Raw genomic sequence first — 16,883 nt, forward strand, 5'->3', positions numbered from 1 at the left:
TTAAATTTCAAAACAAATATGGTATTATATTTTCTTATTTCACCTTTGGTTGAGTATGAGAGAAACACAATATCAATAATAATAAATAATAAAATCGAAAATAAACTATGTTACTTCTTAGAAACACCTAACTAATAATGGAAGACGAATATGTCATATTCCACAGTGGCATCTCCTGTGGTGAAATCAACGGAATAAAACTTGGCCTGAGCATACCCACGTGCAAATCGAAAAGCCCCAGTCCCACCAACAATGGGCATTTCCCTAATAGGTTCACTCATAATCATGTTCCTACCTAATATGCTTAAGGTGCTTCCATTAAACTCTCCCTCTGTAAAAGCCCACGTCATAACCATCATTAACCCCATCTCCCCTTGTGAAATAGAAGTGTAAATTCCTTGGGCCTTACCCACAAGTTTTGAGTCACGCTCAGGCCCAGATGTCAATGGATCGTCCATCGCTACAACGGTTCCGAATGGAAGGGTGCTTTTAGCTCTGCCATTGGGCTCAGCTACAAATACCATGCTTGGCTTTGGGCCTGTCACGATGTCGTGGAAGTAAAAATGAAGGTGGGTTAGTTTCTCTTCTTGGAAGCCCAACATTGTTGGAGACAGGCTTTGATAGTAATTAGTGGCCGTTGCAAGGGTTATTATGAAGAGGAAAGTAACGAAGACAGTTATGGAGGAGGATGAAGATTTTGCCATGGTTGATGTGAGTGAACTAAGAAAAGCTTGTTTACTTAGAAAATGTTTCAGATTTGATGAGTGATATTTCAATTCGTTATGATTTATGCCTATTTATAATAAATAAGTGAGGCTGCTTCAATTATTTGTCGCTGGCATTTGAATAACTGAGTCAACGCACTATTATTTTCAAGCTGATGTTTATTGACGAAAAACCAGAATGATAGATGTCATTATTGTGTTAAAAAATTATTAAAGTGTATTGAGTTTTTTATTTGCGAAGCATCCGAGAAATACCTAGTATATAGTGCGAAATAATAATAAGTAAATATCGACAAATATCAAGATCGCTTGAGTTGTAAATTGTAATTCTATAATGTTTGTGTAGTAATTGATCTCAATTGTTTATTAAGGACTTATATTTTACGGTTGAAAGTTAATTGTTACTATTAAATTAAATTATTAATAGTGTAATTATCTATAAAATAATTTAGACATTTTAAATTTTATATTTAAAATAATTATGATTTATTTATTAAAATATACAAAAAATAATTCTATTTTTTCTCACTCCACGGTCTCCCTTCGCGTTTTTGGTTGTTTATCTTCGTCGTTAGTTCATTAATAATCAAAGACAAACAAGAAAACAACAATGCGACGATGACGACTAAGAATGGGAATAGGTCACACCGATCGACAGGGGCCTACAGCTTAACCTACGTTAGGCCAGACTTTTTCTTAAATATATAAGGTCAAAGCTTCTAAAAAAACCTAATTAGTTAAAAAATGTCAAACTACAGACCACATAATAAGCCTTTTAGGCCTATTTAAATAAATATAAATAATATTTTTTTTACTACTATAATTATTATATTAAATTTTTATTTTTTTTGTTATATATTCAACTTTTAGTGATTTACGCATATTAATCTCATTTAGTTTTTGACATATTTAGATGTATTATTATTCAATATAATTTAAGTATAATGCTTATAAAGTCATATTCTTCAAAATATGATGTTACATATCAAAATATAACTTAATTTAATTGACATATTAACTTATTAATCTATTCAAATATATATTTAATTACTTATTTAAAAATATTAAAATGAAATAGGCTTTTAATTGGGATAACATGTGATACCAGACTTCTATCAAGGTCAGACTCATGCCTAAAAAGTAAGTTTATATGTCAGACTTAAGCTTTATATTTTTTGACAGACCTAGCAAAACCTAGCTCGACCCAACATATTTTCATCCCTAATGACGATGTGTGGTTGGTACAAACATGAACGAATTGGAAGTGAAATAGAGGAGAGATCTTCTCACAATGGTAAAACAACGGTGAAAAAACGGCGAAGGAGAGCGATTTTCTTTTGATGGTAAAGTGGTTTCATGAGAATAAGTGAATGAGTTCTGAATTGAGTTGATAATAATTTTAATTTTAATTAAAATAAAAAATTTAGAAAAATAATTTATTAAATTTTGAGGAATTAAATTGAAAAAATAAATGTATCTGAATAAATAATTTGGTCAACTTAATATACAATATATAGATATTTATGTGGAGAAAAATAATTTGATTAAAAAATTAATAGTACGATTCACTAATTTTTTTTAAGTGCACCATAGAAATTGTCATGATTATTTAATTATTTGAGATTTATCTGTTTATTTTATATTTAATTTAAAATAGGTGTTATCAGGTTTAGTTATTAACAGAGAAAAATTATTGATGTACGTAGAAAAATTGTGAACGTATAAATTGTTGTTAAAAAAAAGTAGGCGGCCTCCGTAACAATAACATGGTAGATGTTCTATTCGACTTTGCTTTTTGTCGCAGCCATTACCAGTATATTTAAAATTTTGATTTTTATGCGGTCACAAGTCCTAAAATTTAAGCATTCATAACTATGCAGGCCGTTATATTAAAATTAAACTGTTAACAAATATAATTTTATAAAAAAAAAACTGAGCTTAAATCGAAAGATAAAACAAATGTCTCGATCATCAATGTAGAAAATATCAACTACAAATACTTTAGGTCCATATACTGATCCGGAGCGGCAATTCATTTATGTTTATCAATTAAATGATTTAGATTTTCATTTGAAATTGGACGGATTCTAAACAGAAAAATAAATTGGACTTATTAAATTAGACTCAAAATAGATGATTTATCATCTTTAAAAATTAGTTGAAACTTTAACAATGATAGATGGTATCTTTTAGAAATATAAGTTAATAATTTTATATATTTTATGTTTAAGATGGTGATTTAATTAATATTTATTTTTTAATTAAATTTTAAAATAAATAATTATTTATTTGTTTTATTGAATTAATTTTAATTGAATTATTATTTTAATTATAAAGATAAAAATGCTCATTATGAAGAGTATCATTCGTAATATGGATCGGATCATCACAAGTAGGCTAGCTCTTCAATTAAAAAATTGAGGCATGTCTTATGACGTATATCATAAAGACTTTCATTTTTTTTAGTACTCGAGTCAATTTAATATTAGAGTTGTTTGAAAATTTTATACTTAGAACTAATTTACATCGGTTAAAATTTTAGAGGAGGAGGAACTTTAAGATTGTATATAAGATTTTAATTTTTTATTTATTATAATTAGCATATATTAAAAATATTTAAGGTAATATTTATTTATTTTTTTGTTTTTATCTTAGAATTTTGTGAAGTAATTGTATATTTTTTGAGAGAACGTAGTTATATTGAATGTGTGAGTTATTTAAGAGAACTTTTTAAGTTATAATAATTTTATATGATGTTATTATTTGATTTTAAATTTCAACATTATTTTATTATATTTAAATTTATCTATTTATTTATTTTCCCAACATTTTTCATACATACATACCACTCATTGATAACTTTTTGATAATAATATTTAATAATCATTCAATTACTTCACAACACCTCTTAAAAATTTATTAAATAGATCATGCTAATAACTATATATTTGTATCAATAACTCTGCATAATTAAATTTCAATAATTTAATACTACTTGATTTCAATCTAATATGCATAGGAACATGTACACTATCGATGCCGAGTACTAATATGAGATTTAAAAAAATAATAAATGTATGAGTATGTTATAATTTTTTTTTGATATATATATAATTTAATTAAGAGAGTTAAATCGTTTAGTTTATAATTTTAAATTATAAGTTTAAAAGTCAAAATTTATTTTGTTTATGACAAACAATACACTTAAATATACACATAATATTATATTAATAATAAGAAAATCACTAAATTCGCTTGTAATTAAATAATTAAAAAAAGTTGAATATCCACAAATATAATATAAATATTGGTATCGAGTAAATTTTTAATATTGTCCAACACCATTTTAGAAATATTCATCTTTTATAGTTTTGATTAAATTATAACATAGTGCCACTTTTTAAAATTAATTCCAAAAATATATTCACAAAATTTTATATAGAATTATTTAATTAAATTTACATGTAAAAGAAGTTTACATTATCGATGTATTATGTATATAAATTAAATTTATTTAGTTAATATTGAAAAATGTGCGATAAGAAAATATATATTTTTGTGAATATATATTTTATATATTTCTAAATTTTTTGTGAATATACTTTTAAAATTAATTCCAAAAATTTATGTTCACAAAAGATATATTTTTTATAAATACTCTTAAATATTTTTTCCCTCCAACGAGAGTATCTATTCGATTTAAATCTCAAGAGGTTAAGACTCCCAATAGATTTGTCTTCTATCTTTATATTATATATTATTTGAATTGTTAATTCAGTCTTGATGATAAACGTGATTGTTGTCACAATTGCATCCATTCACTATTCAACAACCTGTCTACCTCCAAAGCCGCCGGAGGCTATTGCTGCATCGTGGCAGCAGGTACAGTGTAGTGTTTTAAGCTATCTTTGATAAAATTAATGATTTTAAGTTTCTAGTGTTTGAATAAAAAATATGAAAAATTTATGTTTATCATTTCACCGTATTGAATTATCCTTATAAATTTTTTAAGTTGTGAATTTTAATATAATTTAATAGTTAAATGATAAAAATAATTTTATCATATTATCCAAATCATAAAATTAGTTTCTAACTCATAATTTATAGTTGATAACTATTAAATTAATTGAAGATTAATAAAATTAAAAATTTAATTAATTTAAAATGCAAAATGACATTCTTAATTAAAAATAACTTTTATTAATTAATATTTAAAATATTTAAAAAATAGTAAAAAAAATTAGTTTAAAATTTATCAATCTATTTTTATTTTTATTTTTATATCTATTTTATTTATTTGAAATAAAAATAAATAAATTAGTTACTTAAAAATATTAATCATTTTAAAATTACATATAAACTATAAACTCTCTTTTGACATTATCAAATGTAGTCTTAATTATTTTTTTTAAAGAAAAAAGTAGCACTTGATTTTTTATTTGGTTTAATAATTGTATTATTTTTTATTTTTTTTTATATATAAAATAAGAGTATAAATATAGAGGTGCTGGATAAAATTTTCTAAAATATAGGGACTTGGTATTTATAATTTCAGTCCGAATTTTTAGCTGTGTGAGTACATTGCCATTAAAAATTCAGACCAGTCTCTATGGGCCACGAGTAGTACCCTAGTAGCGTATTATGTGTTTCCAAACCCAGCCCAATATAATATACTAATCAATGTGTTGTAGGCCTGGGGTGCTCGTGTTGTCAATTGGATTTTGAGGGCACTACTTTGCTCTATTTTGTAATTTGCACTTTGGTTAATCCATAACATGTCTTGTGCTTTGTGGTTTGCATTTTTACCTTTAATATAATTTTGGTTTCTTTAAAAATATATAGACTTTACGGTGTTTTGTATCATATTTAAAATGTCAACCACAATACAATATACCCACAGCAAATAAAGCTAAAACGCCAACCACAATATATAATTTTTAATCCGTAAAAATATAATAACTAAAGCTACAATTAAATTAAAAATATAATATACTCGCAACAAATAATCCAATCGGCTCTTAGAGTATCAAGAATACTTTCAAAAAATAACAATAAACCCCTAAGAGTAACACAACAAGAAATAAAGTTTACTAAGAAAAAATAACAATAGTAAAGAAAGTAAAATATTAATAATTTTGTATTATATTTAAAAGACTGTTACTAATATTTTATAAAAAAATATTATAGTATGTAAAAGTTACATAATTCAAAAAATGAAAAATATTTACACTATTTGATATTACAAAATTTACATGTAAAAAAAATTAAAAAAATACATGATAAATTTGTCCAAAAATCCAATTTCCAATTAGCATTGAACTTAAGCAGTAATTTTCAAACTCATTTTTAACTAGGTTTTTTACTTCAATTTGACGAAGTTCATAGTTCGATAAGGCCGACCATAAATAGGCCGAATGACCTATTTTAACAACTCTAATTAGATACATAAAAAAAATTAAACTTAAACAAACTACACAACGAAATTATGAAGTATTCATTTATATATATGAATTATTCAACTCTTAAATTGTATATCAATAACTTAATAAAATAATTGATCTTTAAAATAAAATAAAATTGCATTTACTACCTTTCAGGTATTCTTAAATGACATCCACCACTCCAATTTTAAAAGTACACTTACTTCCCTTTCCTTGTACTAACTAAAAAAAAATTTGCATAACATTTTTTTTTCTTTTACAAGTTATAACTCTATGTATAATTTATGAAAAAAGAAACTAGAATACAACTATAGTTGTAACACTAATAATATAATAATACATTTCAAATTTGCAAATACTAAATGTATAGTCGTACTACTAAAATGAAAACGAAAATTCTAATCGTATTATATAGTAAATGACATGAATAGATATAAGTGTGATAAAAAAATATTTGACAGTTTTTTTTAGTAGTATAAAGGAGGTGAATGTCTTTTCAAAATTAAAAGGATATATATGTTTTTAGAGCGGTTAATGCAAATTCTCTTTACAATAATATAAGTTAACAACTTTGTTTACTTGACTAAATTGATTTTTATTTTAGATGTGTGTGTAATATTAATCAATTAATGAAATTATCTTTATGACTATGTATATAAATAGTATAATATTAAAAAATCAAAATATAATAAGAACTTCAACCATTACTATATTGAAGATAGAATTGTTCTTGAGCGTTATATTATTTTTAAAATATTGATTTATTTTATTCTCTGACATTAACGGTATAGTATAGACATTATAGTGTCTCAAATTTAAAGTTACTTGTACAAGTGATGTGACCAAATATTAAAGTCACAACTAAACTCAATATTTTACACATCAGAATTAATAAATTTAAATACAATTTAGAGGGTTATGAGAATATTGAGGGTTGCGGAGAAAAAAAAACTATCTTTTATACAAGTACCGGGCCCAAAAAAGAAGGTCCAGCTAAATGGTAATCCCAATCGGACCACGAAAGTTGGCTTTTGTACCCCTCAATTAATCTTGTACCCCTCATTTAAAAATTTTATTTTTAAATATCGAAACTACCGTTGAAAAAACTGTGAAAATTTAAAAGAATTTTTTTTACCGGAAATTTCAGAATGAATGAAATTTCTTATAAATGAATACCGGAAATTTCATTTTTGAAATTTCCTTATAAATGAATACCGGAAATTTCATTTTTGAAATTTCCGTAGTTATAAATGAATACCGGAAATTTCATTTATAACTACCGGAAATTTCATTCATTCTGAAATTTCCGGTATTCATTTATAACTACCGGAAATTTCATTATGAATGAAATTTCCGGAAAAAAAATTCTTTTAAATTTTTACAGTTTTATCAAGGGTAGTTTGGACATTTAAAAATAAAATTTTTAAATGAGGGGTACAGGATTAATTGAGGGGTACAAAAGCCAACTTTCTCGGACCACGTAGGGAGTAGGGACGTGAGAAATCACCTTTGTTTCACGAAAAAAAATTACCCACTATACTCCAATTTTTATATTTATGCTCAACAAATTTATGAAAATGCTAAAAATATTTTTATTTTTTTATCATTTTTTTTTTGAATTTTTTTTAATAAGTTTACTGATACAGAAGATATTTAGTGGAAAACTCAACAAAAAAAAATAAAAAATTTCGATATAGAATAAAAAAATATATATTACTGAAAAACTTTCTTCAATTTTTCTGACAAAGTGTTTACAAAAACACAAGTTTTTTTGGTACACATCTTTTTTTTAATATACCATAATTAATAATTAATACACCATAAATACACAATTAAATAATTAATACATCATAAATAAATAATACACCATAAATAGTTAATGCACTATAAATAATAATTAATAATTAATATCGAGATACATATCCTATTGTACATGTCCTCCTCCTTCAAGTACTTCCTCATGTATATGAGCTTACTCCTCTATGTCATTATATTCCATTTTGAACGTGATACTGTCGGATGAATCTTTTGTGGGGGAACATTAATAAATGATGAATATTCAAAGTCACGTATGCTTACTACAAACTTTGTCATCTCTATCTCTAGCCCTATCTACTGAAAAAAATAATTAAAATCAAATGAATTAAATAAATTCAAACAACTACCGAAAAATTCGTGGATGAAGTTTTTCGGTAGCTTCCAAAAATATCACGTTGAAGTTTAGCGATAGTGTATTTTTTCCATAAAACTTGAAATAAGTTTCACAATAGTTTCGTAGAACTTTAAAAATGATTCCCGGAAGTGATGCAAATTTTTTTTCAAGTTTTCTGGAGTTGAAGGTGCGTACCAGAAAACTTGAAGTCAAAAATTCGGATTTTATTTTTTTTACACTTGTGTGTTTCAGAAATGTTGAAATTAATAAATGAAAAAGTAGTCATTTTTAATTTATACGAGAGTATTTTGATATTTTTCTTTATATATAGATAAAAGAGGCAGTACACGGTAAAATTTTCAAGAATGAAAGTTGAAAATACTAGTTTTGAGAAATCTAATGTGAAACATTTTGGGACGTGAAGTGAGTAAAAGCCACTCATCGTGCATCCGAACATCTGAACAATAAAAGTTGGATTTCTTACTCTCCAAGTCTATACCCACCATTTAAAAAATTTAATTAAGTAAACTCTAAAAGTCAAAAAGTGTGTCATCATACCCCCAAATTTGTATTTTCGAGAAAAGTAAATTTTGCTCGAAAAATTTGTTCATCGAAAATTTCAAGGCACAATTTTCCGATAAAATAAACAATGTACCGAAAATTTGTTGGCGGCTAAATTTCCGACAAACAAATTGTATAATTAAAAATTTTAAAAATAAAATTTCCGGTAGTTATAAATTGTGTACAGAATTTTTAAGCGAAAAATTTTACTTACCACAAGCCAAAAATTTTACATACCAAAAATTTGGTTTAGGAGGTCAGATTTTAGAGTATTTTTTTATTTTTTATTTTTATCATTTACTAATTAAAAAAATTAAAGAAATAATTTCGTATTTTTAATAATTTGGAGATATAAGGCCAATTGGACGTACGGAATCCAGTTTTCTCGAACAATGCCCTAGTAGTTAGACAACAAGATCCTTAGAGGCCCATGATTAATATAGCTCCACATTTTACCATATTTTTATACAAATAGCTTCACTTGCTCTACATTTACATCATATAACGTAAACCATACATGAAAAAAAAAGAAAAAAGAGGTTAACTATATTTTTAATATCAACAAAAAATTTGACCTTTTAATTTGACTTAATGAAAAAAAAAATAACTTATAGTTACTATAAAGTTACTATGTACGTAATTTTAGTTTTTAATGTTTACTCAAAATATATTTTTGAGGGAATTTTTGTAAACATATTTGTAATATTATAAAAAACTTACAAATAAAAAGAGTTTAAAAATAATTTTTAGTTTTATATTTATGTTACTTTTATTCTTAATTTTATATTTAATTAAAAAAATTCTATTTTTTGTTGAGGAATTATTTATAATTTTATAAAAATTGAATTTTTACACACTAAATAACTTTTACATTGTCAATCGATCATAATCATATTAGATCATTAGTAATGTTTGACTTTTTTCATAATTACTTCTAATGTTATGTACATGATTGATGGTAATATGAGGATGTGTATAACTTTTTACGCTAATAATGCATAGAAATTAAACTTCTTGTCGTAAAAAATCATTTAAAAAAAATTAAAATTCCATAAAAATTAAACATATTTTGTTTTATCAAGGACCAAATTAAAACTGAATGTTGGATAATTTTGTCAAGACTTAAAATTATATATATATTTTTTCTAGAGAATAAAATTGAAAAGTTAAAATTTTATTTAAAAAAAATATATTCAACCTAAAAAAAATTATGAACACCTTTTCCGCACTAGCATCAAAAATTTGTAATTTACGAGTTTAATTTTTTTTAATTCAAATCTCCATCAATTATCTCTATTTCATTTAGTTGTATTTTTCTTCAATTTTTTCGTTGGATTAAAAGTTATCATATAAACTATATATGTAATAATTTATATATATTTAAAATAATTGATAAATTATTGAGACATATAAAAGATTAACGATATTTAATAAAAGTATACACGATATTACTTTTGGTATATTTTAATGACATATAAAATAATTTTAAATATGTGTAAATTTTTATATTCCTGATTTATGTGATAAAAACTTTCAATTCAAACTAGTTTATTTATTTATTTTATTTTAAAAATAGTAAAATTAAGAGAAAAGTAATGCTATCAAGTGCTTGTTAGTACCATTAGGGCACTTATTAAGAGTACAAAAGTAGTAAAAAAAAATTGAAAAGAGAAAACTTTTAACCTTTAAAATTTTAATACAGAAATCTCAATATATTTTGAATAAAAATTTATATATTTAGACCGTTAACAAGTTTCAGAGACATTTGTTAAGATCTTGCTTTAAGAGAAATAGAAAGAATTAATTATTTTTTAAAAAAAATTATTCTTTTGATAGAATTCTGTCATGGGCCGCTCTTTACAGGCTTTTTTTTTTTGTAGTAATAAAAACCCAAATTCTTAGGTTAGGCTCCACGAGGCCTTTCCATTTTTTATCGTCACTTTCTATAGCATGGTATTGCACACATAATTGACGAAAATATTTTTTTGAAGCAATTTAGATTTACTGAAGAGATAATTTACAACATAATACTAGTAGTATATTTTTTTATCCACACAACTCAAATATCAACCATCCATCAAATAATTATATTACAAATATTACTTTTTACGTATTTTTTACCATGCTAATTTTTAATGTTATTGTATAGGTATGACTCTTTTCTATTGAGATAAACTAATAGAGCAATGGGCTCTACATTCCACTCGACCTCAAAACCATGAATATGAACCGATTACCAGTTGGACTACACAATCTTTATTCTTCATGGAATAATTGAACTCTAGTAAATATGTATTTGTTTGGAGATCTAATTTTCTTTAAAAAAAAATGTAATTGTTCATTTAATCCTCTAATTTTAGTTTCTAATGTAAAAAATATTATCAGAGTTACGCTTTTGATAGTGGTTGTATTTAATTTTTTAATTAGCAGAATCTTCCTTTCAAAAGACTATCCTGTTTTGTGGGGGACTTAACAACATTCCCTTAAAAAAATATTTTGTGAGACCTAACAGAAGGATTTGGGCTGCCTTAAAAAACTAATAGCGTGGCATAACTATTAATTATTATTTTTTATATAATCCAGCAAAAAAAAAAGAATCCAGTCAAAATTTACAAAGATGTAAGTGATATAATTCGATCAACTAAAGTAACGAGAACTTATAATATATTTTTTACTTTAAATTATTAATTAAGTTAAGAGCTAACACTAATTTTTTTTCCGCAAATTAAAAGAGCCAGCACTTTATTCCAAAAAACAAAAAACACTTTATACCAAAAAACAAAAAAGAGCCCAACACTACCAAATTTTAGTTTCAAGCCATATGTTTCTTGAATAAGAGAGACACATTAAATTTGGTGTTTGATATTTATTTATTTCTTTTCTTTTTACGTACATATTAAATTCGGATTAACATTCCTCTCCATTTGATCTATTATTTTAGTTTTCAGACATATAGTGATATAACAACACACATTCAATACAATACATGTGACAATAATTTCTTTTGAAAAAGAAGGAAATCCTTACTCATTAAGTTGACGGTGGACGTCAAAAAAACATGCTGATTTTGTTACTCAATATAAAACCAACATTTTTATCCAAAAAATAAAATAAACATAAACTATCACTAGACATATACTAAAAGATCTATAAATTACTATCCTATCCAACTATTTGTTCCTTTATCAATTTTCTCATTTAGATGTTTGTCAGTTTATTATTTTTTATTATTTATTTCTTAAATCATAGTTTAAAATTGCACTCGCATCGCTGACGAAACCATTACAATTGTAAATACTTGCGATATGTACATTATCACAACTGAAATATTACAATCATATCATGTTATGTGACGTGATTTTCAATTTAAAATCATAACTTAAACTATCAAAATAAATCTATATAATACATAAAGTGTCATAAGAAACAATTTAGGCCATTAATTAAACCAACTAAATCTAGCACCAACTATTGTTTTAGGTGTTTTACTTGAGCTCAACATCCATCTTTACATTTCACCCTTTTATTTTAATTTTTCTTTGGATTTTCGGTTTAAACATAGTTATTTTTGGTTTACTAGTTCAAAATTCTTATATTTTACTGATACATATATACTTGCAGATTTATTGATTTTTCGCTTTCTAAACTAATTTACTGGTTTAAATAATAAATAATATTCAACTAGTTTATTTGTTTACATTATCTTCATGCACTAACAATAGCTTCAATATTGCGTAAATATGAAAGAATTAATTGGTGGTGTATTAGATAAAGTTATTATATATCAGTAGTAATGATATTTTAGATATTTTCTATTTTCATGTATATATACTCATTGTAACCCTATTAACTTTGGTTTGATTCACTCTATGTTATGAAACTATAGAGTGGTTGTTTCTCTTCTTCATCTTTCTTTCTCTTTTTATTGTTAACATGGTATCAAAGAGCTTTGGTTGATTTTGGGATCTACCGTAGAGAAGAGAGACACTATTTTGATAGGAAAGACAACCAACAGAAGAGAAAAGAGAAGAGTAACCATATTCTCGATTTTGTTAAATCAGTCTCATAAAAACATCGATTACGCATTAGTTAACCGTTGGATCGGGCTGATTTTTGGACAGAAAGTTCGCAACATTTAGGTCTTCATCTTCAACGGTCGGATCGGCAAAACGACGTCTGGAGAGGGAGAAATCGTGCTCGCACAACACCAAGTTATCCTTAATTTATTTTGTCTCAGTGATTGTGTTTGTTCTATTTTTCTGTCATTATTTGTTATGGCTGGTGCTAAGGATGACTCTCTTCAAGCTGTTAGTGTTCACCTCAATGGACAAAATTACTCTTATTAGAGTTATTTGATGAAAATTTTTTTGATTGGAAAAGATATGTGGGGTTTTGTTGATGGAACTTCTGTTAAGCCTACATATAAAAAGGATGAAACTCAATATGCAAAATATCTGAAAATAAGGAATGTTAGTAATTCAAAAATTATTACTTGGATTAATAATTCTGTTGAGTTGTCTATAGGAGTACAACTAGCAAAATATGATACTGCTAAAGAGATTTGAGATCACTTGAAACGTTTGTATGTTCAGTCTAACTTTGCAAAACGTTATCAGTTGGAAAGTGATATTAGAGCTCTTAAGCAGAACAATATGACCATTTAGGAATTCTATTCGGCAATGACTAATCTGTGGGATCAATTGGCTCTTATGGAATCACTTGAGTTGAAAGCTGTCAAAGCATACATTGATCAAAGAGAGGTGCAACGTCTGGTTTGGTTTCTAATGGCTCTTCGTGATGATTTTGAGGGCCTTCGTGGAGGTATTTTGCATCGTTCCCCCCTTCCTAATGTTGAATCAGTAGTTAGTGAATTGTTGGGAGACAAAATCAGACTTAAGACTCATTCTGGTGTGTTAGATAAAGGAATTCTCTCAACTCCTCCATCTATTTTTGTTGCTTCTGTTCAAAAATAAAACATCTCAAGGGAGAGTTGGGCTTGGTAATGATGAATGTGCATTCTACAAAGAAAAAGGTCATTGGAAAACACATTGTCCGAAATTGGGGAGAGCACATAAGAAGAATTTTAGGGGGCCATCGTCCAATGTTGTTGCTTCTGCTCCTCCTACCATTGACTCTAGTTCTGGTTCTGTATACTCATCTGAGACTGCTTCCCAAATATCTGATATTGCAGAACTGCTTCAAAGACTTCTTGCCACTCAATTACATGCCATGTCTGCCACCTCTTCTAAAGGTTTGAACTCCTCTGGTATGTCAGGTATATCTCCTTCCATATGGATTCTTGATTCTGGAGCATCTCATCATATGACATACGATGATAAATCTTTTGTGTCTGTGAAACCTGCCTCGTCTGTGTCGGTTATGACTGCTGATGACTTCTTGCCACTCAATTACATGCCATGTCTGCCACCTCTTCTAAAGGTTTGAACTCCTCTGGTATGTCAGGTATATCTCCTTCCATATGGATTCTTGATTCTGGAGCATCTCATCATATGACATACGATGATAAATCTTTTGTGTCTGTGAAACCTGCCTCGTCTGTGTCAGTTATGACTGTTGATGGCACTCATATGCCACTTACAGGCATTGGTTCTGTCTCCACACCTAACTTGTCTCTTTCTAATGTTTATTATATTCCTAATCTTACTTTGAGTCTTGCTTATGTTAGTCAAATATGTGATTTCGATTATTCGGTTATGTTTTCTTCCACTTCTTGTTGTGTGCAGGATCCACATTCCGGGAGGCTGATTGGGACAGACCATAGACATGGGGGACTTTAGGTTTTGGATGACCTACGACTCCCAGATACTGCAGCCTCAACAACTACTGCTGACTTATTATCTAGTTTTCACTTGAATTCCTTATCTTCTAGTTTTTATTCATGGCATTCTCGCCTTGGACATGCTTCTGCTTCTAAATTAAAATATTTGACTTCTACTGGAGCCTTAGGAAAGTTACAACCCTGTGATACCTCAGATTGTTGTGGTTGTAAACTTGCTAAATTTTCAGCTTTTCTGTTTAGTAAAAGTGTTTCCGTTTCATATGCGCCTTTTGATTTAGTTCACTCTGATGTTTGGGGTCCATCACCGGTTCTCACCAAAGGTGGATCTAGATATTATGTTTTGTTTATTGATGATTACACTCGTTATTGTTGGGTTTATCTTATGAAATCGGTCTGAATTTTTTGACATTTATCATATATTTCGTGCAATGGTCAAAACTCAATATAATTCTGTTATAAAGTGTTTTCGTTGTGATGTAGGTGGTGAATATACATCTAATAAATTTTCTGAATTACTTGCTTATGATGACAAATACTACTACTCCACATGATGACATCCCTCTTGTCCCCCCGGCTGTCCAACCACCTCCTGCGATTGTTGATCCTCATCGTTACCATTCTCGTCAACGCAAGTCTACTTAGTTACCTGATTTTGTCTATTCAACTTACTCAGCTTCATTTGCTTCTTTCTTAACCTCTATTCACAATTTGTCTGAGCCCTCTTCCTATAAAGAGGCTGTTCTTGATCCCCTTTGGCAGCAGGTTATGGAAGAAGAACTATCTGTATTGCACAAAACCAACACTTGGGAATTAGTACTTCTTCCTCCTAGAAAACGTGCTATTGAGTCTCGTTGGGTATACACGGTCAAAACTAAGTCTGATGGGTCAGCTGAGCGCTATAAAGCACGTCTTGTTGCTAAGGGTTTCTCTCAACAATATGGTATGGATTATGAAAAAACTTTTGCTCATGTAGCCAAGATGACCACTATTCGTACTCTTATTGCAGTTGTATCTATTCGTCAATGACATATTTCTCAAATGGATGTCAAAAATGCCTTTTTAAATGGTGAGCTTCATGAAGAAGTCTATATGGTCCCTCCATAAGGAGTTTCTCATAATCCAGGGGAAGTATGTAAGTTAAAAAAGGCTCTATATGGTCTTAAACATGCACCTCGAGCTTGGTTTGAGAAATTCTCTATTGTGATCACTTCTCTTGGTTTTCGCTCTAGTGAACATGATTCTGCATTGTTTATAAGGTCCACCACTCATGGTCACATTATACTTTCTCTATACGTTGATGATATGATTATTACAAGTGATGATGTTAGTGGAATCAATGAGTTGAAATTGCAGTTAGCCAAACAATTTGAGATGAAGGACTTGGGAACTCTTCACTAGTTCTTGGGGATTGAAGTTGCCTACTCTCCTAGAGGCTACCTTCTTTCTCAATCAGAGTACATTGCCAACATTCTTGATCAGACTTGTCTTTCTAATACTAGAGCAACAAATACTCCTCTTGAGTTGAATGTAAAATATGCTCCCTCGGATGGTGTTCCTTTACCAAATTCCACTTTGTATCGTACTTTGGTTGGAAACTTAGTGTATCTTATGATTACCAGACCTGACATTGCTTATGTTGTTCATGTTGTTAGTCAGTTTGTTGTCTCTCCCACTACAGTACATTAGGCAACAGTTCTTCAGATTCTTCGTTATCTTTGAGGAACTCAATTTCAAAGTCTTATCTTTCCATCGTAATCCTCATTGAAGTTACGAGCTTATTCTGATGCTGATTGGGCTGGTGATACCACTGATCGTAAATTCACAACAGGGTTTTGTATCTTTCTTGGAGACTCTCTTATTTCTTGGAAGAGTAAGAAACAAGACATTGTCTCTCGCTCCTCTACAGAAGCTGAGTATCGTGCTATGACATCCACTACCGCTGAAATAATTTGGTTGCGTTGGCTTTTGTCTGATATGGGTATCTCTCTTTTTTGAGCCAACTCCGATGCACTGCGATAACAAAAGTGTTATTCAAATTGCTCACAACTCGGTCTTGTTGAGACAAACTCTATATTTAAAGTTTTGATGAAAATAAACAAAGGTTAATTAAGAAAGTTAATTTTGATTCTAAAATGTTATGTTAATTTAACATGTGTTTTTGAGTGGATTTAATTAAGAACAGAATCAAGCAGCAACAAGATCAT

The 16,883-nt window shown here is 27.8% G+C and overlaps 1 protein-coding gene across 1 annotated transcript; it reads right to left on the reverse strand.

Annotated features, from left to right (window-relative positions):
• On the reverse strand, window positions 1-781 carry LOC101491323 (pterocarpan synthase 1-like). Its single transcript, XM_004493567.4, has one exon. It carries the CDS (start codon window positions 702-704, stop codon window positions 132-134), a length of 573 nt encoding a protein of 190 aa, XP_004493624.1. The 5' UTR covers window positions 705-781; the 3' UTR covers window positions 1-131.
• Between the last annotated feature and the right edge of the window lie 16,102 nt (window positions 782-16,883).

The sequence above is a fragment of the Cicer arietinum genome, chromosome 3 (assembly GCF_000331145.2).
Source record: "Cicer arietinum cultivar CDC Frontier isolate Library 1 chromosome 3, Cicar.CDCFrontier_v2.0, whole genome shotgun sequence".
NCBI lineage: Eukaryota > Viridiplantae > Streptophyta > Magnoliopsida > Fabales > Fabaceae > Cicer > Cicer arietinum.